The sequence below is a fragment of the Solea senegalensis genome, unplaced genomic scaffold (assembly GCF_019176455.1).
Source record: "Solea senegalensis isolate Sse05_10M unplaced genomic scaffold, IFAPA_SoseM_1 scf7180000013944, whole genome shotgun sequence".
Classification (NCBI taxonomy): Eukaryota; Metazoa; Chordata; class Actinopteri; order Pleuronectiformes; family Soleidae; genus Solea; species Solea senegalensis.
Window position 1 is genome coordinate 20,507 of NW_025320921.1, and position 22,804 is coordinate 43,310.

Genomic DNA, 22,804 nt, shown 5'->3' on the forward strand with positions numbered 1-22,804 from the left:
CATACTCATCATGCTCTATGAGAACAAATATTGTTTGTTTGTAATGAGTGTTTCATCGGGACACTTCCGAAACTACTCAAAAAAACCCCCTTAATCAGATAGAGTATTTATATACTGTGTGTGTGCGTTTGAAGAGTGGCTTGTGTTAAAAACAAAACTACATGTTGTTATCAGAGCAGAGTGATGTAAACTTAGTTGTTGTGTCATTAGATCTGCCTGTGGTGGGATGGATCAATGAACTGAATCACATTCCATCAGTGTGTGGTAGCTCAATGTGGCTCATTATTTAATGGGGAAGTCTCTGTGGAAGTCAGTCTGAAACTTAAAGAACTTCCCTCAGCCTCTTTGTAACTAATGTGTTTTGTGTCTTTTTTGTTTTAAAAATGGGAATCAGTGATGAGATATAGGAAGGCATGGTTATTCGTTATTATTGTTATTATTATTATTATTATGCAACATTAATCATTCTGCTGATGCTTATATAGGTAGCCACAAAATCAGGATCTATAACAAAAAAGGCAAACAATATGTTATGCACACTAATGCAGCCACACTTAGGCTTTCTGCTCAAAATGAATGATACATTGCTGGTCTTAAAAAGCCCTCCTGCTCTGTGTTCTAGCAATAATGTATTCTGTGTGGCAGAGAGAGAAATATGTGGTGGATGTGATGGTTGGGAATGAAGAACAAATGAGAAGGAGAGGAGGGTGGAAGGGGCTTCCACTGCCTGGCTCTGATTGGCCAGGCATGACGGCATTCTCCCATGAAGGCTCCCCCCATCCCTCCTCCATCCATCCTGCTCCTCTCTTCTCTCATCACCCCTCCCTCCATCTGTGCTCACCTCCCTCCTTTCCCTGCTTGGCAGTCGCTATCTACATCACAACAAGAGCATAAGCTATAGCTTTAGCAATCTGAGCCTGGGGAAGAAAACCTGTGTTCTTGTGTTTTATCTTTTCTTTTTTTTTCTTCATCTTCACGTTATGGATTTCTGCTGGTAGCCTATTCTCTCCCTCAGTTTCTTGTTCTCTCCTTTCTTTACCTTCTACATCTCTACCTCCGCCTTCTCTGCTGGCTGGCAATGTATTTCTCCAACACGCTACCTCTGTCCACCACCCAGACCTCTGCAACGGAGCCGCCCCTGCTAGCTGCTAGCTTTTAGCATCACAGAGGGATTGAGAGGAGTCAATAAAGACAGAGAGGGACAGTCGAAAGAAAAAAAACATTTTCCTCGCCTCACCCTAGCTGTTAAGGGCGACCAGTCCTGATCTCATGCACAGTCATGCAAATATTCAACCATTTAGCTTCTGTTGCTGAGTGTCTCAAGTGACTTTCCATCCAAAGAAGCTGGCTCACTATCTAAAGGATCTACTGACTGATCCTGACCGGATGCTTGGCTGGTGTTGCTGATGGAAATCTGCCAGTGGGACTGACACTGGAAAATGGACCGAGCCCTGATCATAGGATTATGTCAATGAAGAGGGAAAACCAAGAGACTTTCACACTTATGGAAAACTAAAATCAACTCTACTACCTCATTTCATGCTTATGCATAGCTGTCTTGAATCTGACTAATCGAGTTCAGCATCCACTCAGCCGTCAACAGTGCATCATCTTCCCCTGAAGGCAGACAAGTGCCACACTGCCGTGCTCTTATTTCCTCTGCTTCTGCCGTTTTGTCAGTGACTGTTTTCTTACTTTTAGGCAGGGGCTGTTTAGATGAAAGATTTGATTTACTACGTTCAGTCCATTTTACATTTTAAAGATAGATCTGTTGGGTTTCATAAAAGCAGCAACCAGTCATTTGGAAACACAGTATAAAACATCACAAGACATTTGGATGTGTTGTCTCAGACGCACTCAGCGTTCTGCGTTAAAATCATTCACTAGCTGAGTCTGAGGGTTTTTGTTTCTCAGTCATTGAAGTCTTTCAATGAAGGAAAAATAAAAAAGGTGGAGTACTCACTGCTGTTTGCGGGAGCGGCAGCCCACGTGTTGAACAGCTTTGTTGCTAAGCAACACCATACTGGATTGGAATTGGCTGGGGGAGTTTTGAAGAGGAAGATGAGAGTGGGTTGTGTGACTGGATTACAAAGTGAGTCTGGCAGGTAGCTGGACGACTCAGCATTATGCTGAGAGCAGCATCAACATATCATTTACCGACTGTTACTGTGTCGCACCTGGTGGCCGTTGCTGGCCTTTGACAGTGGCACAAGCTGAGTGGCTGCTGCTAACATCTTGTCCACTTGTCCAAAAGCTGTCTTGTCTGGATGAACTTCATCATTATTCACCGTGCATACTTGGCTGTGCCTGCTGAGCTGCTGTTTATAAGTAGCTATTTATAATAGCTGGTTTCCTGAACCTCAGTTTGTTCTGACACTACTGGCTACACACTGACCTCAGCAAATCTTGGCTCACTTAAGTTGACCACACATACCAACTTGTCTGCTTCCAGTCCACCTCTCCTCCAACAGCTGTGAAATCGTCGCTAACATTTGGACGACACGCTGGAGTCATCTGCCACACTGGCCCCGGAGCGGGACCTCCCCTCTCCCTCAACCTGTCCCACACTACCACCATCAGCTCCACTCTCCCCTCCGGCATCTCCTCCCCCTGTACCTGCCCTGTCCCCACATCTGCCCATTCCAGCGGTGCGCAGAGCGGTAGAAGATGGAGAAGGAAGTCCAGAAGAGAGGGCTCAAAGCAGTCAGGCCTCCGCAGACTCATTCTGCAGGGTGATGGGTGTTCTTGGGATGGGACATCGGCTTTTCGTCCCCAAGCTGCTGGCGGTGAGAGACGGGTGGTTGGACTGGGAAATAGATGCTGGCTGGAAAAATGGGGAATGATGAGTTAAGAGATACAAAGGAGTGGTTGTTAGTTTAAAAGTCCAGTGTGTAGAATTTAGGTGAAATTGTTTTCATTTGGCAGGTTGAAGAAAAAATGATTTCTGTGCGTGTACAATCACCTGATCGTGTGAATCTCCAGAATCCACCTTTTATATTTATATGAGGAACTATGTCAGCTCTAAGATGGAGCTCTTTTAGATTACTTTTACTGTAGCTCCCAATGGACAAACTTAACACCTTTTGAGTTTTGATACTAACTGAACATGTGTTATCCAACACACGGAAAGAAAGGGTGAGTGATGTTCAGCTGTAACATTCACTGTACCCCTTAGGGCAAAAATAGGAACAAATCTGAGACAGACCAAACATCTGAGAAGACCTATACACTGTGAAATTGCTTAAGTTTTTTGTTTTTTATTTTTTTTGTTCTTTCTGATATTAACCCGGTGTCTGATTGTTCCAGACAATTCAGTGGAAGTTGTTCTCAAAGCCTCCTTCAGAATTTTTAATACTTATTCATGCCAGTATGTCAAAACACCACAAGATGGTGGTGTTGGTGAGTTTTGAACACATCAAATCTATGCGTCCCTTAAAGTTGCCTGTGTCTACATCCATATAATTTTCCATCCATACAAATTCACACACTCAGTTCAGCAGTGCAATATCGGTTTCATGGTTTCAGCTACTGAGCAGCTGCACTGCAGCACCTAAGAGGTTTTGTCCATTCCTCTAATACGGCTTCATTATTTATTGTTATGAGATGGTAGTGCTTTGTTTTATACAACAAATCAGCCAGGTCTCACATCATTGCAGGAGAGTTAGATTTTTTGTGTGATATTTTAAATTAAGCTTGTAACTATGCTTTTACCAGAGTTATTCAGTACAATTTTAAGGGTTGATAAAAAACCCTAAGAAATTGCCTAAGATAAAAACCTTTATCTTAGGCAATTGCTAAAACCTTTTCAAAGCCAAAGCAGCGCTAATGATCATGTCATAAAAATGAAATTGTAGCTAATTGGCACAAAAAGCATTGTTTCCTGGGTGAGCAAAAGGACAACCGAAAGTAGGGAATGTAATGGAATAAGATGGAAATGTGTGGTTTTCTTGGCTTTCAGCCTCCACTTACAGATAATTGAATGTGACTCTGCTCCTTTGACTGAATGGGTCAAGTGATACATATTTTTCAAATATTTTTTTTTATTTTCAAATTTTAGAGTTCATGCTGCCCTTGGTTGGTGAAGGAGATTTGAGTTTGTTTTACTAAATGAAATGTCATCTCATACAAAACCGTATGACCTTCATACATTCGTCATTTTGTTAGGCTGTTCTCCCTGACAGTCCCTGACAGTCAGTTTAGGAGAATAATCTAATTTCAGAAGTAACTCTGTTCATCTCGTGTCTGACTTTCAATTAAACTCCTTATTTGTCTCATCCTGTCCTCCCACCCTCTTCCTGTCTTGATCCAGACCTCTAAAGAGGACCTATTGCAGGCTGATTTTGAAGGTGCCCTCAAGTTCTTCAGAGTCCAGCTCCCGAAACGCTACCGAGCTGCAGAAAATGCCCGAAGGCTTATGGAACAGGCCTGCAACATCAAGGTAAGGATGTTGCAAAAACGGTCGCAAATTCGGTACAGAAAAGTGTTATTTTCCCCCAACGTTCTCTTTAAATGGTGCTGGTGGTTTTGTAAAAGCCCCAAGCTTTGGTATAGGACTGCACAGATATTGTTTTAGTCTGAGCAACAGAACAATTTTGCTACTTGGTATCTTCCCCTGAGATGGCCTAAGTGTCATTGTGTATTGTACGGACAGCTAAACTGTTTGTTGTTGTCCTTATACTTGTATCTGTGGTGGTAGTAGTTTGTTTACTTTGAAGAGATTAGTCAAAAAGACCAGGTGATAGTGTAGCGTTTTAAAATAAGCTCTTTCTGTGTTTCTCTTATATTCTGTATTATATATATTCTGTATTCTATATATTTCACCCAAGCCTAAAAACATAAAAGATGCCACTTTCCACGCAGCAGGAAAGAGCTTTCACAGTCGCACCAGATGTAGCAGCTTTTATGAGTTGGATATACTGTGGGATGGATCTCTGCTGTGTTGGAGAAGAGTGACAAAGGGAGAAACATGTCTTAATCTCTGAATGTGTGTGGTATAATTAGCTGTTACCCTTTACAATGTGTAACATTTTATGTTCTGCTTCTAAAAGTTGAAACACGGGCTCACGTGAATTGTGGTCACAGCTTTTGTCAAAGCTTAAAAGGACATGTATCCACTAAAATTCACTTACATTTACCCATAAATGCTATCCTCCTCCTATTGACCTTAATGAGGCTGTTGGCATTTAGGGAATTTGCTGAGGTCACCAGAGAACATTGCAGCACACAGCATATACGATAGAGAGAGAGTGTGTGTATCTGTGTGTGTGTGTGTGTGTGTGTGTGTGTGTGTGTGTGTGTGTGTGTGTGTGTGTGTGTGTGTGTGTGTGTGTGTGTGTGTGTGTGTGTGTGTGTGTGTGTGTGTGTGTATGTGTATGTGTGCATACTTGTATTCTTTACTTATTAGGCCTTTTTTGGAATAAACACTGACCTTGTCATGTCCAGTTGTCCTCATGGAGCCCAAAACCTGATCCTTATAAGGCAGGACCTCTTTTCTGAGGAATTGGTTGGGTTTAATACTTAAATTAAACCTAGTAGTTAACCTTTACTTTAATTATAAAGTAAAGGTTGGGGGTAGCACGTAGTTTAGCCTGTCCAAATATTTGAAAGTCAATGAAGTGTCCTAAGAAGAATAACTATGCAAACCTGTGTGTGTGTGTCATTGTGGGTCTGTGTCTGAGAGCACAGTGTGTAGTTAGAGAGGAAGGAAAGAGTTGACATACACAGATGGAGACGATAATCATCCTCCTTCCCCCCTTCTGTCTTTCTCTCTCTCGTTGTCTTTGCCTCTGTTCATTTCTGTTTGTATTTACATATGTCCAGTATCCTACATCGCACAGACATTTTTGATCCAGATAAGTCTGCAGTGAGAGAACAGGTTGTAATGCAGTGACAGCTGATGAGATGAGAGAATGGTGTTCCTATGATCTTTTTAATGTTTAGTAGTATATATATAAGATGTTTTTCTGCACACAGGATTTCCTGCAGTGTGACTCACAGTTTATCTCTGGTGGTTTTTGTAGCATTTTGATTCTGTTGCACAATCCTGATCTGTTATGTTAACTGTTGTGTTGTACAAGAGCACACACCCTTACACCCGCTCACTCACTTAAGCGTAAATACTGACAGGCATTAACATAGCAAGTCATCACTGTTGATCATCAGCTTCAGAGTAATTTTGCATACAAGCTGCAAGTCACTAAAATGCTGGTGGAGCAATAAATGTAGTTTCAGGTGGTGGCTTTCAGTGTTTTTATAGTGCATAGCTCTGTCAAACATGTACAACTCCTCCACGTGTTGACTGGGTTGTAATCCGGTAACAATGAAGACTCATTTACATGATTCACTTAATAAATATAGTCATCAAACCATTCAGTGCATGCTTTGAATGAAAACATCTGATAGTCATTATGTGTTAACTCAAACACATGAACACACAGAGCGAGAAAGAGAACAAAGTTACTTTAATGACAAAATAATTGTCATTAAAATCATTAAAACTGGTCTGATAGGACTGACTTAGCCTTAACAGTCTGCTCATCTCTCATGCTGACATATTTTTTCTGCCTTAAACAAACAAAAACATGTATACTTTAACAGAGTATTGAATTCTATCCCTTTATTTGGATCATAAATATGTATTCTTTGCACTTCTTATTCCTTGCACTGTATATGATTATACTCTTGGTAATGTATTTCATAGAATGAGGATGTTGCTTTTAAGTGACTGACTTCACCACTACTTCGGACTGTATACTCATGAGATAGAGAAGTACAAAATATAAACATATCCTGGGAGTGGAATACACACCAAAACTGTTTTGATGTCATGTTTTCAACCCACTAATTTTTTCAATAGAAGATTACGTATATAGATCACATTAGTCACAGGTGGAGATACAAGAAAAACAATGATATCAGAGGTCAGAGGGTCCTGTTTTCTGCACATGCTCTGTCGTATTACACACTTCTATATAACATACATGATACCATATTCCAAACTCGTGAGTCACTAATTTTCCTTATTTTAAATTAATTTCTTCAAATCCTTCAGTCAGTTCAAGCTTTTAATAAAATTCCATTTAGATTAATAATATAACTACAGCTCTGGGCATTAAAGTTTGTGCAGAAGGTGACTTTTAGATTAAGGGAGACAGTAGCTACTCTCTTAGGAAGAGTGCTGGAAGATGTGTCATGCTAAAGTGCCAATCAAAGAAACAGGGAAAACCAGTCCAGTTCCTGCCAATTTACTCCCTCTTCAACCCCCCTTTTTTACATATTTTTCTCTGTTGGCATCCAAATCGGATCAGCTGAACCCTGTAAGCTGCTTAAAACAGCGAAAGAATTCTTCGGCACCTTAGCTTGATGAACACAGCGGGTAGTAGGGTGGCTTAAGTCTTCTGGGGATTATGAGCTGATTTTGAATTTCTCCACCTTCTTAAACATCCACTGGACCACAGCTGAAGGGATGAATTTTTAGGAATCTTGGAAAATAAGGAGGGAAATTTCTTATCTTTGTTTTGTTGCTCAGTGTTTGGCTAATCTGATTAATCTGGTTTACGTATTGGACAATGTTTGAACTGCAAAAAAAGGACATTAACACTGTATACTTAAGTAATTGTTTTATTCATTGTGATCGCTGTCATTGCATGTTTTCCTAATATTGATCATTCCTTAAAAAAAACACAGCAGAAAATAAAGACACATAAGAAGAGAAACACATTATAATATCAATTAACGCATGGCTGTTTCATCTCCCCTAAGAGTTGTGTTTCCATAGAGGTCACCAGGTAGCTGGGCAGGGTGAAGGACAATATAGTTTTCAGGCATCACCCTGGACAGCCTGAATATGGCTTTCACTTAACACTCTGGGTTTTACTGTTGTAACCGTCAACGACAAAGCACTGTGGTTGATCTGACAACTTCCTTCCTGTCATTCTTAACCTCAAAAACACACACACACATGCGCACAAATAAACAAACATTTTATTTTGTGAACAGACCTTTATCTTTACTTTTGCCGGTTGGAGACAGAAACTTGAAGAGACAGAACAGAATCAGAGAGAGGTGGTGGTGGAGGGGGCACCCACTTAATGGAGAGTGAGAGGAAGAAAATGCAAACTCATCCTCCTTTTCACTCACCTCTAGTATTACAGAGAGGGAGAGAGAGACGGTGAGAGAGAGAGAGAGAGTGAGACAAACAGGTGTGTTGTACTGCCCTCTCGCTCCCCCACCCTCCCCCCTTCAGTGGGTGGAGCTAATCTCCTGAGAGACTCTTGAAAGCAGCCAGTCGCCTCTCCACGCTCAGAGAGGAACAAAACCTGTCAGCTGCACTCCTGTCTCTTTCCTTCCACTCCTCTTCCTCCTCCTTTCTTATTCCTGCTTTCGTCCTTGCTGCTGTGGGAACAAGCAGGCGTCAAGATGATGCAGGAGGTATCCATCATGGTGGCGTATGATGCTCATGTAGTCGACCGACCGGGTGAGGAGGACACTCTGGCTTGCTTGGTCGCCCATTCCAGACCCCTCAGAGCGCTCAGACCAGTGGTAGGTCTCTTCCCTCACAGTGGGTTAGATGAGAGAAATGGAAAGAGGAATTCACCTGCTGATTTCCTTTTCCTTTTTTTCGTTGATATTTCTGTTTGTTAGTTGTTTATCACTTGAAGATGTTTATAAACACTGGTGGAAAATGTAGACTCTACAGGAACTACCATTCCTTTTATGTGGTTAATGATGTGGGCTCGAGCATAGTAGGATTGTGTGTTGTGTTCCTACCGTAGTGTGTATGACATTTGAGGTTACAGAGCCTTCCTCTCTAAACAAAGGCCAGCAGTTTGTTTAAATTACTAATATAGTGGGTATCTGGTATTCCTTATTCTGTGGAGACCTGGATCTGTTTACACAGTCACATTATGGGGACTTGTAAAATCAAGTCCCCATAATGTAGGATTAGGATTATGTCAGTAGTAGTAGTAATATAGTTATGGTTAGACTAAGCCTCCAGGAAATGAATCTAAGTCAATGCATTGTCCTCTGAAGACATAGAAACCTGGGTCTGTGTGTGTGTGTGAAAAAATAAGTAATCTGCTCTCACCATGCTCAAGAGTTTGAATAATAAAATGAGATATTGAAATAAATACAACGCGAACTGGACACCTCTCTCTCTCTGTCTCTCTGTCTCTTTCTTTCTCTCTCTCTCACACACACATATACACATACACATACAGTAACCATACAGTAACCAAAACTGCCTGAGTTTTGCTAAGAGGTTTGGGACTAATTCCATTTTCTGCTGCAGTGATTCAGGTCAGGAATCTAAAAGTGGACCACTAACCATTTCCTGTATCACCTGGCGTCTTTAATCGCATTAGCTGAACCAATGATGCCTCTCTGTCCTGGTACTGGCTTCAAACACTGAGATTGAAAGTTTGTGCAAAGTCTAATTGAGGTTGGGCGATGCTTTAGCTTGTTTGAGCCGTGTGTGTGTGTGTATATATACATGTATTTATATACATGTATTTAGGACCTTTAGTAGTCCTCACGTAGACCAAATCCTGGCTCTAATGAGTTGGAACCTATTTTCTGAGGAACAGATTTATATTGTGATTAGTAAAGAGTTTGGTATTAACTGGTTCTGGTTAAGGTTAGAACTAATGCTTTGTTTAGGCTGTTAATGCAGTGTCCTTTGGAGAATAGCTGCATAAACCTGTGTGTTACACTGAGTGAGTGTATCAGCAACAATGTGTGTTATTGACTTGGCCTTGAGCAAGACACTAAAACATGCTTAGAAGGTGTTTCTAAGCTGAGCAGACTTAGCGCTGCCCCTGGAGTTTCAGGAATATTACTAAATGAGATTCGAGATGTTTTATGGACAGGAATGAGTGCTGTGAATGTCAAAGGAATGGCAGCACTTTGGTGCAGTTTTTATTCTAAGGTCATGGACATGGATATTCTGTGTGATTGCAGCTGCAGTGAGTATGGGTGTTTGATTAAAAAAGGCTTGCCTCTGTCAGGTTAGCACTACCCACTTTTACTTTGCATTTCATTACACGGACATGCTGCAATATTTGTGTGTGTAAGAAAGCAGCAGGCTGCATAATCAGTAGCCAGACTTGGATTTGTCTGTAGAATATTTATGTTGTAATGTGCAACTCAGGAAAATAAAACACTTAATCTCCCCTGGTTATACGAGATTGAATTCTTTATTGCGCAAAACAAATATAAAAATAATCAAAATTGCAGGATCAGGAGACTTGGGTTTAAATTCCTAACATGTTGAACAGTTCTGGTACAAAATGCTGAATCTGTAACAGCTCATTTTCTCCAGCTGCCTCTGGTTTCTGAAACTTCACTGCTGTGAAGAGTCTTTGAATTAGTTAAACTGAGTTTAACTAATTCATTTTGGACAGAAAAGTGTAATCATGTCAGACTCATAGACACAAACATTCCTCTGATATTGAGCCAAAATCTCTCTCAACAAATAACAATTGGAAGAGAAGAATTAGGATGAGTAGAAAGCAGAACACTGTAGAGGAAAAAAATCATTCATGTCAGTGTGTGTTTGTTTACTTTCAGAAATATGTGACTAACTGTCTCACCTCACATACAGGAAGCTGAGAAATATGATGCAACTCATGAGATGGAGGATTTAAAAGCATCATGAAAGAATGAAAGAGGAGGTGAAAATAAAACCACAGTAAAAGATCAAATCAAGAGGGTATTTTTAAAATGGCAAATCTGGAGACATTAAACCTCTCAGGAAACACGTAATTTTCTCCTTCATTTTTTTTACATCTTTTATCTTCATGTGTCTCTTATTTTTCATACAAAGGTTTCAACACAAGCCCAATTAGATTAAGAGGGATGTTTTTCCTTCTACAGTAGTATATTCAGAATGTGCTCACACTCACACTAGCATCACCAATCCTTATCAGTGTAGACCTTTAGAAAATGTATGATTTTTAAAGCAAAGAAAAACAAATCTATCACATTAATGTAATGAAGTATTTAGATCCATTCGTTTGAAGGTTGGAATTTATGTCGGGTGTCACAAATGTTTCTCTTGGTTGCCTGGAGAGGAATACATTACTGTATTTTGACTGGAGTCCACCTGCTATAAATTCAGTTGACTGGACATGATTTGTAAAGACTCACTGCTGTCTGTATGATGTCTCACACAGCTGCAGTGATCAGAGACAGAATTGTGTCATGGCACAACTGCTCCTCCTAACTCGTAAGAGCCACAGGGTTGTGAGCTATGCACATTTAAGGTTGGACTAAATTGTACTAAATTGGAAGGGCTTTACAGTCTGTACAGAAAGTGACACCGTCCATCCTTAGACCCTAACTTTTCCTCTTTCCTCCCACATATCAACCTTCAGGAGCTGAAAGTTCCAATTTCAATAGGTTGACCACCAAGATGAATACTTTCCTCACTACTGGTTACTTTCTCATTCTATAGCTGTAGGTAAACCAACCATAGATTGAGGTTGATTTAAACTTTACTATGTAAACAAATATAGCAAGAACACCTAACTGTACCATCACCATTTCAGTCTGCTATGAATGAAATCAAACTCCCAATCCTGGCAGTGTTGATGGAGCACAGGAGATACAGGAGCACACCGTGTTTCACCATAGCGATTATTAACCAGCATGCAGATATCAAGCTGCTTTCTTCCCACACAGATAACAACAAAACAGACCTGAGTTATAGGATCTTCTGGGGTGTTGTGTGTCACATTGGTTGCTTCCAGTGTGACGTTGGTTCAGCTTTTGTTCTTAGGTCATTAAAGACTGATAGTCAACCCACAGGTCAGTGAGGAGGTCAGGGTTAGGTATCCTGAACAAGGAGCTGCTTCAGTTTTGCTCATCTGCTTTTGTTTATCTCAACAGGAAGTATGCTACTCAGCGTTGTGTTTTATTTACTTGTTTTCCAGGGTGTAGCCCATGTGTGATGTGGACATTTGTAATTCTGTGTGAATGATAATATGTCTGCTTCTTTTTAATGTCACCATTTCATCTCTTGTCATGTTGTGATTAGACCTTTATTTAACAAGGCCTATAAATGATTAACAGAAGTGGGGGAGAAAAGGGCAAAATGGCAGTTTGCACGCTGAACTGGGAGAGGAGTGAAATTCAAAAATTGTTATGTTACATTATAAATAAATGAAATTGTATTCCAGTGAATATGCGTCAAAGTTAGTGCTTGACTAAAAGTATGGATTTGAAACAAGTGTGTTTTCAGGATTAAAATCTTTTTACTGAAGCAAAGTACTGAAGACCAAATGCTACAATTAAGGCTTCATCTTAATCACTAACATCCCCTATCAGATGACTGTACAATGTGTTCCTCTGATTGCTTCGAAATGCGTCAGTAATCAGTTCTGTACCCAGCTGCTCTAGACACTGGCTGTTCTGTAGCACTTGCAAGTAACAAAAAAAATGGAATCTTAAAACACCGACTTTGTTTTCTTCTGAATTAGCATTTGATTAAATCATCACTAACACACAACAATATAAACACTACAGACACAGGTGAAATGTAAAGCCTGTATCACATGAATGGACACACACGCAAATCTACCACACAGTCTCAGAGGAGGGGTCATGTGACTAAGAATGACCTGGAATTCCCAGTCCTAATGCTGGGCACTATGGCAACATTGTTTCTACTCAGGAGAGATAACATTACCACTCACCTGAAACACACACAAACACACACACACGCACACACGTAGTGTCATCAACTATTTCATTGCTGTTTGGTTTCAACCACCAGCTCATATTTTAGGTGTTTCCAATCTATGGCTGAGAGTCATTGTATCATTTTTATCATAAGTTCATATAAATGATCCTCAGGCTCAATGTGCTCATCTGAAAGTGAATCTCTGAGTCTATTTCACCACACAGAAGAGAGTTGTAAAGTTCAGAGGATCAGTTTTTTAGGAAACTGTCCCTGCAGAGTTTACATCCATAACATTTATTTATTTATTTATTTATTTAATTATTTAATGAATGAATGAATGAATTGTTATACGGTTGTTTCGTGTTAGTCAGGCGATAAAGAATAAGGTTAGGGTTGGATGGATGACCTTTAAAGGCATGATGGATCCTCAAAGCACATGAAGACTCTGGTTAATTGTCTCTGCTAACATTTTCATGTGATGAGTTATTAAATTGGCCAACCTGGAGCTTTTTCCTTCAAATCAATTTTCGATATTAAGTAGCCAGAAATTGGAGCATTTCTTCATGTAACTGGTGTAACTGAAAGAATATGAAGTGATTGATAGATAGACTTTTTTGCTCTAAATGTGTTTTGTTAAAAGTATCATCATTTGCTGTGCAAACGGGATGTGTTTTGCAGATGCTAAATGTATGTTCAGGTAGATTGAACTTCAAAGATATAAGACGAAAGGTTACCGTAACTTTGTGTTTGCACCTTGATTTCATAACTAAGCTTAAAAGTTCAGAACTAATTCTGATTAATTTATTCAAGTAAATTTACTTCACTTGACCTGGTAAAGTTGACCTTGCAGTCACATCTTTCAGCATTACTAGAACTGGGTAAAAGTCATCTCGTATAACCCTATTTATTCAAATATAGAGCTCAAGACGTCACCACCATATTGACAGGAAAGGTTTCTGAACAGCACCAGTGTTGGTTTCAAAATTGCACAACTGCAGAATGGCTTTGTTTTTTATTCTGACTGTTACATGATGGCATTGACATCAGCTACTGAACCTCTATAGTTAAAGAGTTATTTATTTTTTTGTATTAGTTTTGGCTTGTTGTGGCAGTCCTGTGTTCAGCAGAAGACTTCTTTCTCCTTTGTGTTAACATTTGGAATACATGAAGAGCATGCAAGTGACCTCATCAGATTAAAGCCAAGTTTATCTGTGTGTATATATTGTGTTCTATTGCAGTGAATGAGTGTGAACTGATAGCCTCTGGTGTCGAAGAACAGATCTCTGGGATAAAGTGATACACGTGATGTCAGATTTGCTTTGTGCATCATTTCTTTTTTTATGTACAAAAGCATTTTGTTTAATGTGTATCCATGTGTACATCATATCTAGTGTGAAAATAGTGCCACAGTATTTCAGCAGATATTTTGTTAGCTTTGTCCTGCTGTTGATAAAAATGTGTTCATTTTGTCACTGTGTTGTACCCTCTAACTTGTTGCGATAACAAACCATCATCATTTCTGACATGTACTTAAATGAGTGAGGTTGGATGTTGTTTTGAGAGCTGCAGGTGAAGACTAAATACTCTGGCAAAATGCAAGTTAGTATGTGACAGGAATCAGGGGGAAAACTTTTAAAACCAGCTACTTCATTAACAAAAGTTTAGTAGAATCTCATGCTATGAAAATGCTCTCTCTATATATAAGTGAAGCAAAATATACTAAAATGATTAACTTTGCTGTTGTTGTTTCAGGTTCCAACCAAAAAGCTGAAGAAATTTGAGAAAGAATATCAGACACTGAGAGAGAGCCAGCTGCAACAAGAGGACCCCATTGACCGATACCAGGTAAAAAAAGAACACACACATACACAGATATAACAGTTTTAGCTTTCGTACTTGTGCTATATCCTTTCATTTTCTAAACAGGTGAAATTAAAACACATTCTACATAAAGGTAATACTGTCACCTTAGCTAAATAATCTCTCTGCTAGTGTTCAATCCTTGGAGATTATATGAACACAGTTCTCTTGTTTGTGATAAATATGCTGTTATTTTGTTGCAGTAAGAACGTGAAATCTGTTTTGTTAAAATTAACCATGTTTCTAAGATTAGAAATCTCATGTGAGCACACTTCAAACTCTGACACTGCTGCTTAGGCTCCAAATGTGGCTTCTCAGACAGCGCTGACTTTTATTGTCGGTGACCCAAACGTCAGTGAAAGCGTATTTTTAGGCAAAGCTGTCGCTATGTTGTCAGAGAGGATTAACTGTAGATTTGAGATGTGAGGCGGATATTTAAAGATTTATAAAAACTCAAACAAGACGAGATCTCTTGATTTTATGTGTTCTATTTGATGTCTGTTTTCTCCTCCTCTTGGTTTGAATCTCGTTGGTTTACCTAAATCCTCTCAGGGCACAGTTTGATTCTCTTTTAAATCTTGTCTTAGAGTAGAAAGTGATGTCGTCAGAGCTGTCACGACAGATCCAACAGGAACACAGTTACTGTGTTACGTGCAAAATTACTGCAACTGTTTTCTGCATAGTAAATTACTGACACATTTAACTCAAGTTGTCCTTTGCAAGGTGCTGTCACATAATGGCCTATAATTAAAATGAGTTCATTTCAGACTAGTTAAGTGAGAACAGAGCAGTTCATATTTGAGATGGCACCATTTGAAGTAAGACCTTCGCTGATAATAGTGAGGCGTTTGCTCCAATTTTGACTGTTAAATTCACTATTTTTATGTTCTTGATTAATGTCAACATTCCAAACTAGGTTTGCTTAGTTTAGGCTCATCTTACGAGGTAAATATAATTCCTTAGCCCCCAGTAAAATACAAAAAAAAAACTGTAAAAACGTAAAGACTTTTTTTGGCTTCTTTCCTCGGGTTAATTTTAACGTTTATGTACAAACAATCAATCAGCCTTCTTTTCAATATTTGAAAACTTTAATGTGACACCATTAATGTAGTAAATGTGCATGTATAAAGCAGATTCATTGGGTTAGAATAAAACAGATGGTTGCATTAAACAATGACATGAATGAATAAAACTGTCCTTGTAAAAAATGAACAGTAATTGTTATTTTCCCCTATGGCAGGAGTGATATGTTGGTGTAAACAGCAGACCTGTAGTAGTTGCTGGCTTCTGGAGGGAAGGAAGGAAGACTTTTAGTGTAGATAAGGAGTTGGACCAGAGCCAGCTCTTCTGTAGCCTGTGGAAATACTTTGTAATGGAGCAAGAAGACACAAGACAGAAATGCTGCTGCTGCTTGTAAATGCACACAGGGTTAAACTGTACATGAAGGAATAACATATAATTCAAGGGTTTACCAGTTTTTGTGGTTTTATACCCCACTATTAGGTATGTACTTCCTTTGTTTTGTTCTTGGCACTTTCACAATATTTATAGTGATTCAAAAAAGCATGTGTTAAAGGAAAGACGGGAGACAGTGCAGGAGAAACAGTGAAGTGTCAAACAGAGAAGGGACATCCCAGCCAGGATCATGTGTTAAAGTTTAGTCTGTGCTGCTGCAGGCTTGATATAAGGATGTTGTGACTCTGGACAGCAGCACGGTAAGCTGCCTCTGCTCTCATTATTTATTCTACATGCTCTGGGTTTTAACCACTATTTACTGTATATACTGACATTAACTAATGATATTCCATTGTTTTCGATATTTGATAGTTGAACGAATTCGCTTGTAATTTCTTCGATGTTTTATCAGTGTTTAACATAACACTGTGGAACAGTTGTAACAGAGGAGACCTCCTCTCTCCTACAAACTCAGACTTAAGTGGGTCAATCCTCTTTTTTCCCAAATTAAATCCACCATGTAACAGCACACAGTTGTGATTAATTTAATTTAATTCAATTTTCCCCTTTATCCTATTAGTATCTGTTTGTATGGCGCTTGATGCCACTTTTTAACTGTTTATATTTGTTCACATGAAACTCAATGGACAGAACATTTTGTACAGAGGTGAGAACTCGGAGTGCAGCATGTGACTGAACGTGCTGTACAAATAAGTATATGTCACTTCATAACATGCAAGTTTATATGGTGTATGCATAATTATATTAAATATGATGTAGGACTCCAGGCCACTTATGCAATCTATTTGAATAATTTTTCCTGACTGCGTTGATGTGGTTAATTAGGCATAGCAGAGGTCATCACAGTCAGGTGACCTCTTCACAGTGTCCCATTGAGGTATGGCCATCATGTGAGATTGTTTACAGGCAGACAAGCAGTCATGAGGTTTCAATAATGGTTTATGTTGGGGACAATAGTGTGTGTGTGTGTGTGTGTGTGTGTGTGCGTGTGTGTGTGTGTGTGTGTGTGTGTGTGTGTGTGTGTGTGTGTGTGTGTGTGTGTGTGTGTGTGTGTGCGGGCATACAAGCAGGCACCAAAAAAAGAAAAGAAAAATCTATATTTTCAAGTGTTTGGTGTTTACAGAATTGTTTGAAATAATTCAGGAAATGAGAAAGAAGGAAGTGATTAAAATGGAGGTCTGAAGTGCATCTCATATACAAAACTGGTTGTGCAAACCTTCAGTTTTCCAGAGTGTCAATATGGATCAAGATCTAGATTTCGACCAAATTACTGTAGCATTGACCAATATGAGGTACAATTACCTGTGCAATACTTAACTTTACCTCTGTCTTTCAAGGTTGAAGCTGTCCTAACACTACAGAGAGCACCATGTGGATCTCATTTGACAATGGCTTGAATGCTTGAATATTTAAATGTGACACAGTGCAGTTTTTTTGTCCTTGGGCCATAATTTATTTCTTCAGACAATTTCATCCAAACCCATTTAATCTTTCTCTCACACTGTGTCGGAGGTAGTGAGCACATTTCAATATTTTAGTAGACACTAATAACTACTTTGTTGTTTGTGTGTGTGTGTGTATGTGCAGAGGGAGAACCGTCGTCTTCAGGAAGCCAGTATGCGTCTAGAACAGGAAAACGATGACCTGGCCCATGAACTGGTTACCAGTAAGATTGCCCTTCGAAACGACCTTGACCAGGTAACCCAGCACATCAAGATGACATTTTTAAACATGCAAAATTCTGACAACCTTGGTTCTTGTTCTTGTTCTAGTTCATGCATTAGTAAGGTTATGTTTACATGCATTGTTTGTTATCAGAAGCCAACGTTGGTGCTTTTATAGAAAGATCATTTTAGAAACTTCATATATAAGTAACAGCACTTAGATGCTGGAACTACCAACCTTTAGTAATTTATTTTTGTGTACACTTGGATTCAGGCAGAAGACAAAGCCGATGTTTTGAACAAAGAATTGCTGAGCACCAAGCAACGTCTGGTGGAGACTGAGGAGGAAAAGAGACGACAGGAGGAGGAGACGGCTCAGGTAACATCTGCCCTGCGGCCAACAGACCTCAGGGGCCAACTAGTGTAAAGGTTTTAGTCACAGCTTTACTCTGGTACTGTACTCAAATTAATATTAAGACAAACACAACACCTGGTGCAACACCATATGTGTTTTCATTTGGTGTTTTAGCGTTGGGGCTCTTTTGAGTATTCTATGGCTTGTATGGTCAAAGTATTACCCTTTAAAAAATACTTGGTACTTACACTTAAGTGACTTACTCAATAGGTTAATTAACTCTCAAAAACCAAACAAATCATGGTCAGTATTTTTTCACTGGGAGATGAGATAGCTTACTATCTGCAAACGTTAATTTCTCAAAGGTGAGAATGATGAGAACATGAGACTCTGGTTTCTACCAGCAAAATGCAAATTAAATCTTAAATGTCCTAAATATTTATTGAAAAAAAAACCCACAAGATGTTTGTCTGTGAGTGGTTCAAGGGACGTCCACTGTAGCCTGAATGAGCCAACCTCTCACTTCAACTGAAACATTCTGTGCAGAACCAGTCAAGTTACAGGATCCCCCTGGACTCTCAAACATATCAATCAGAGTGATGTCCTGTCAGCTCCTCCTCCTCCTCGTGTATGGCTTAATGTTTTTTTTTTATGTTGTTGTTTCTCTTCCAGCTGAAGGAAGTGTTCAGGAGGGAGCTGGAGAAAGCAGAGTTGGAGATCAAGAAAACCACAGCCATCATTGCTGAGTACAAACAGGTTTGACATTTAAATAACCTTAAATCCATCATCCATCTTGAGTGAATTGTAGTACAAACATATCATCCCATTTCTTTTATAAGTAGCCCTCCTCTCTCTTTTTCAGATCTGCTCCCAGCTGAGCACCAGACTTGAAAAACAGCAGGTGGCAACAAAAGAAGAGCTGGACATTGTCAGGGTGAGGTTACACTGTTGACACATCTACTATTACCACATGCAGGTTGGAAGACATGGAAGCTCCTCTAACTAATGCCATAGTGTGCAACTTTGACAGTGTGGTCAAAGTTGTTTATTTTTGCCCAATCACCATGCGGGACTGGATAATAATTAACACCAGGATGTGGCGCTATCAGCTGCTCCTCTCAACAGACATTTGAGCTGCACAACTGGGATTTTTACTCTGTGAGGTTCTTGTGTCCTTACAGAAAACCATGTTAGATAAATGAGCATTGAACTCAGTCAGTTTGACGTTTAACTGAAACTGCTAGGGATGCCCGATATTGGACTTTTTTGCCAACATCCCATATGGCAATATATCAGAAATGATGATCGGTACTTATATATAGGTTTTTTTTCCCTGCCCGCTACTGCAGAGATCATCATAAAGTCTCTTTTGTAGTGAAATTAATATAATATTTTGCCTACCCATGTTGCAGCAGATGATGGCATTAATTTTCTTCATAGAAATAAAAAATAATAACAATAATAATAATAATAAAATAGTTCAAGTCAAGGAGGTAGAAGCCTGTGTTTGCTGTTATCCGATAATACTTTTTAAACCCTTACTTTTTAATATTTGCATGTTGGAACAACTAAATTCTGCTCTGTGCCATGCAGAGTAAAGTAATGGGCTGTGAGCGCTGTCGGGACCTGTTCAGCACGGCGGGGGCCCTTCAAGTGTCCTCCCCCGGCAGAGACAAGGCATCCACCGAGCCACTGGATGAGGAGAAGGACGGCCTGAAGGAGCAGCTACGACAGCTGGAGCTGGAGCTGGCCCAGACTAAGCTGCAGCTGGTGGAGGCCAAGTGCCGCATCCAGGTGAGCAGCATCAGAGATTGAGTTATACCAATTACATCAGTATTAGTAATAATAATAACTTCTGCAGAGATATGGGGCAATATACCTTAGTTTTCTCAAGGAAATTGATTGAAAAATGAGTAGGTAATTTGTTGTTTACTGCACATTCATTTCTTTATTAGTCTAACAAACAAACTTGTTGCTCTGCAGGAGCTTGAACATCAACGGGGAGTCCTGATGAATGAGGTCCAGGCGGCCAAGAATTCCTGGTTCAGTAAGACTCTGGGCTCCCTAAAGAGCTCGGCCTCCTCGAGCTCCACATCCCAGACTCCATCCTCTCCAAAGGAGGGCCCTGCCTAGGCGCCCCCCTCTCCCTCTCTCCTTTATTCCCCCTGCAGGATGCACTCCAGAGCTGACGAACACAAGTTGAAAAAACAAGCAGCAAAGAAATGCAGTATTCCTTTTCCAACCGGTGGCAACATGGAACCCCCTCAAGCTTCTTTGACTGAAAGTGGCTTAAAAGATGAGGGAAGAAAAAAGGAAGGGGAGCCTGTTCTTTTAATGTTTACATTTGAGTGAGCAAAAAACCTCCACTGCTTCACAAGCGATGGTAGTAGAGGTTAAAGAGTCAGGGGGTTTCTTAACTCATTATATGAAAGCTGAATTCCAATGATTGAACCGAGAATGTCATCCTGCATGTCGGTCAGTTATGTAGCTCCATCTTGTGGCCGAACATCATTACTCTAGTGTTGGTTTATCTTAGTTAGATAAACTTTTAAAGCTGCGCTTAATCTAGATAATATTTTCAGCTATAGCGACGCAGAGATATTCAGTTACCTAATGAATCCTCAGCACGGCGAAGCCACATCTCTCTGAAAAAGGAATACTGCATAAAAAAAAAATAGCATAAAAGTTGTATTTCTTTATAGTAATATAAACAGCGTTGTCATATAAATATGTATAAGTAATATTGACTTTTTAATATTCTTGTACAGTTCAGAGAAGAAAAAGAGTAGGAAAAGTTCTTTGTTAATTTGTTTTCTACTGTTTGAAATTTGAATGTCGTCTCTCTCGATGTTGACGTAAGCACAGTGTGTGATGGATCCGGTTGAGTCCAAAAGCTGCCAAAGTGACGACATGCAATGTTATTTTGCCTTCACTACCTTTTCCCAGTCATTGCTTGAGCTGAACTTTCTGTGGTTTCATGGATTTTAGATTTCTTTTAAAGTCCAACCCAAATCTGTATTTACTTGGCTTTTCTATATATTCTTTTTTCCATGCAGATGTCTAACATTCAGCCATTATTTTATGAAAAGCCAAATTGCCAACAGAAATGGGTACTCTTCACCTTTTTTAATTTGTTTTGTCCAAGTCATTTTATACCAAACTGAGATTTTAGAGCGTAAACCTCGGCTTTGGCTGCTGAGTTTCACACAGTGTCACTAAGTTAATGTTTGTTAAAAAAAATAATAAATCCTGTGTCTGGATCCATATCCCTATCACCACCAACATCTTATCATTATTTTCTTTAGCCTTAACTTACAGCCTTAGAAAATGTCTTCAGGGTTCCTAATGGTCCTTGAAATCCTTGAAAGTTTCTGAATTTGGAAAAAAAAATTCAAGGCCCTGGAACAAATGTTTTAAAATTGCCCAAAATAGACATTGGTCATTAAAGAGATTGTATTTTATGTTGATAGAATGTTGAAGGAGTTATGTTGATATGTAGGGAAACATCTCCCAATGCTGATTGCCCTTGTTTGTTACGGCGCCACCTACTGTTTCATGTCCTACATTACTTGATGTACTTAGATTTGGCCCACGCAGAACAAACGCTAAGTTGTAATTACTTGCGGTGATGTGGACACAGTCCACTGTCTCTCTCTCTACCATTGATTCCATGCAGAACAATGTGCAAGTAACATTAGGAAACAGAGAGCAAATGATGTGATGTCTGGGAAATGCAAATTCTAAGATCTCTGGCTCACCAAAGAAAATTACAAAGGCTGACTTTGACCAAGATCCCAAGGACAATCACTTGTCCAGATGCAGAGCGTGCTGTAAATCAATATGAGGAGACGCCATGGGCTCTTAGGAGTTTCCCTCCTATCTCGAGCTGTGTATGCACATTCGGTCCTTGATTTTGAGGGGATCTGTCCTTGAAAGTCTTGAAAGTTCTTGAATTGAATGTCAACCAAGGTGTGGGAACCCTGTTTCTTTTTCTGTTGGAGTTTTGCTGCTCACTGTCAGACGGATGGAGGTAAAAATAACAGACTATATCTGTTACTATATATATCTGTCTGTAAAATCCATAAACTACTGGAAGTCTTACAATCTTCTCCAATGTCAAAAAAATTTAAAAATTTTCCTTTATAATAGAATTGTAGCATAAACGACAAAGCCATTTGCGCCGCCAAACCAACACTTTTTTTTTTTGCTTTTCTTTGTTATTGTTGTTAATGTCGTCTTTGACATGACAACATAACTGTGGGTGCCAAACGTCTGGTGTTCTGATGGCAGTGTTGCTCAGTGCCACTATAAACTATGTTTATGCTGTTTAAAGAGACACAAAGCTGCAGTGTGTGTGTGTGCGCGCCACTTTTCACGTCACTGAAATCAGCCTTTGGACTTGAGCCGCGTGTGTTTGGAGGTATGAATGTGCGTGTGTGTTTTCCGCTGTGATTGTTTAAAAAAAGGTTTTTTTTCATCCTCACCTGGCTGCCTTTTCTGTTAATGACTGAAGCCATTGGCTGGTGAGATGAAAGACGTCGGTTTGAAATGTCAGAAAGTGGTGGCACTATTCCTCCGTCCTCAATGGTCTGAACCTGCTTCGTGATCAACAGCTGGTGTAATAGAAATGTATCTGCCGCGTTTGTTTTCAGCTCTGCCCTGTTTCACACATTCCTACCAGGAGCTGCTTCCCAGTACAACCACCAGCTTCTCACTGGTGGACACGGGTCAACTCCACTGCAAGAAAAGCACTAATCTCTCCAACAA

General features: G+C 39.7%; 1 protein-coding gene across 2 annotated transcripts; it reads left to right on the top strand.

The window, feature by feature from the left end:
* The first annotated feature begins 892 nt into the window (after positions 1 to 892).
* Positions 893 to 20,765, top strand: LOC122760688 (rab GTPase-activating protein 1-like). 2 transcript variants are annotated; one of them, XM_044015829.1, is made up of 9 exons: positions 893 to 2,786; positions 4,310 to 4,438; positions 14,435 to 14,527; positions 17,606 to 17,716; positions 17,957 to 18,061; positions 18,710 to 18,793; positions 18,900 to 18,971; positions 19,631 to 19,831; positions 20,021 to 20,765. In XM_044015829.1, exons 1-9 carry the CDS (start codon positions 2,736 to 2,738, stop codon positions 20,168 to 20,170), a joined length of 996 nt encoding a protein of 331 aa, XP_043871764.1. In that variant the 5' UTR covers positions 893 to 2,735; the 3' UTR covers positions 20,171 to 20,765. The 2 variants fall into 2 exon arrangements, with proteins under 2 accessions (XP_043871764.1, XP_043871765.1); XM_044015830.1 differs by lacking the exons at positions 893 to 2,786; positions 4,310 to 4,438 and adding an exon at positions 8,279 to 8,541.
* Positions 20,766 to 22,804: the final 2,039 nt, after the last annotated feature.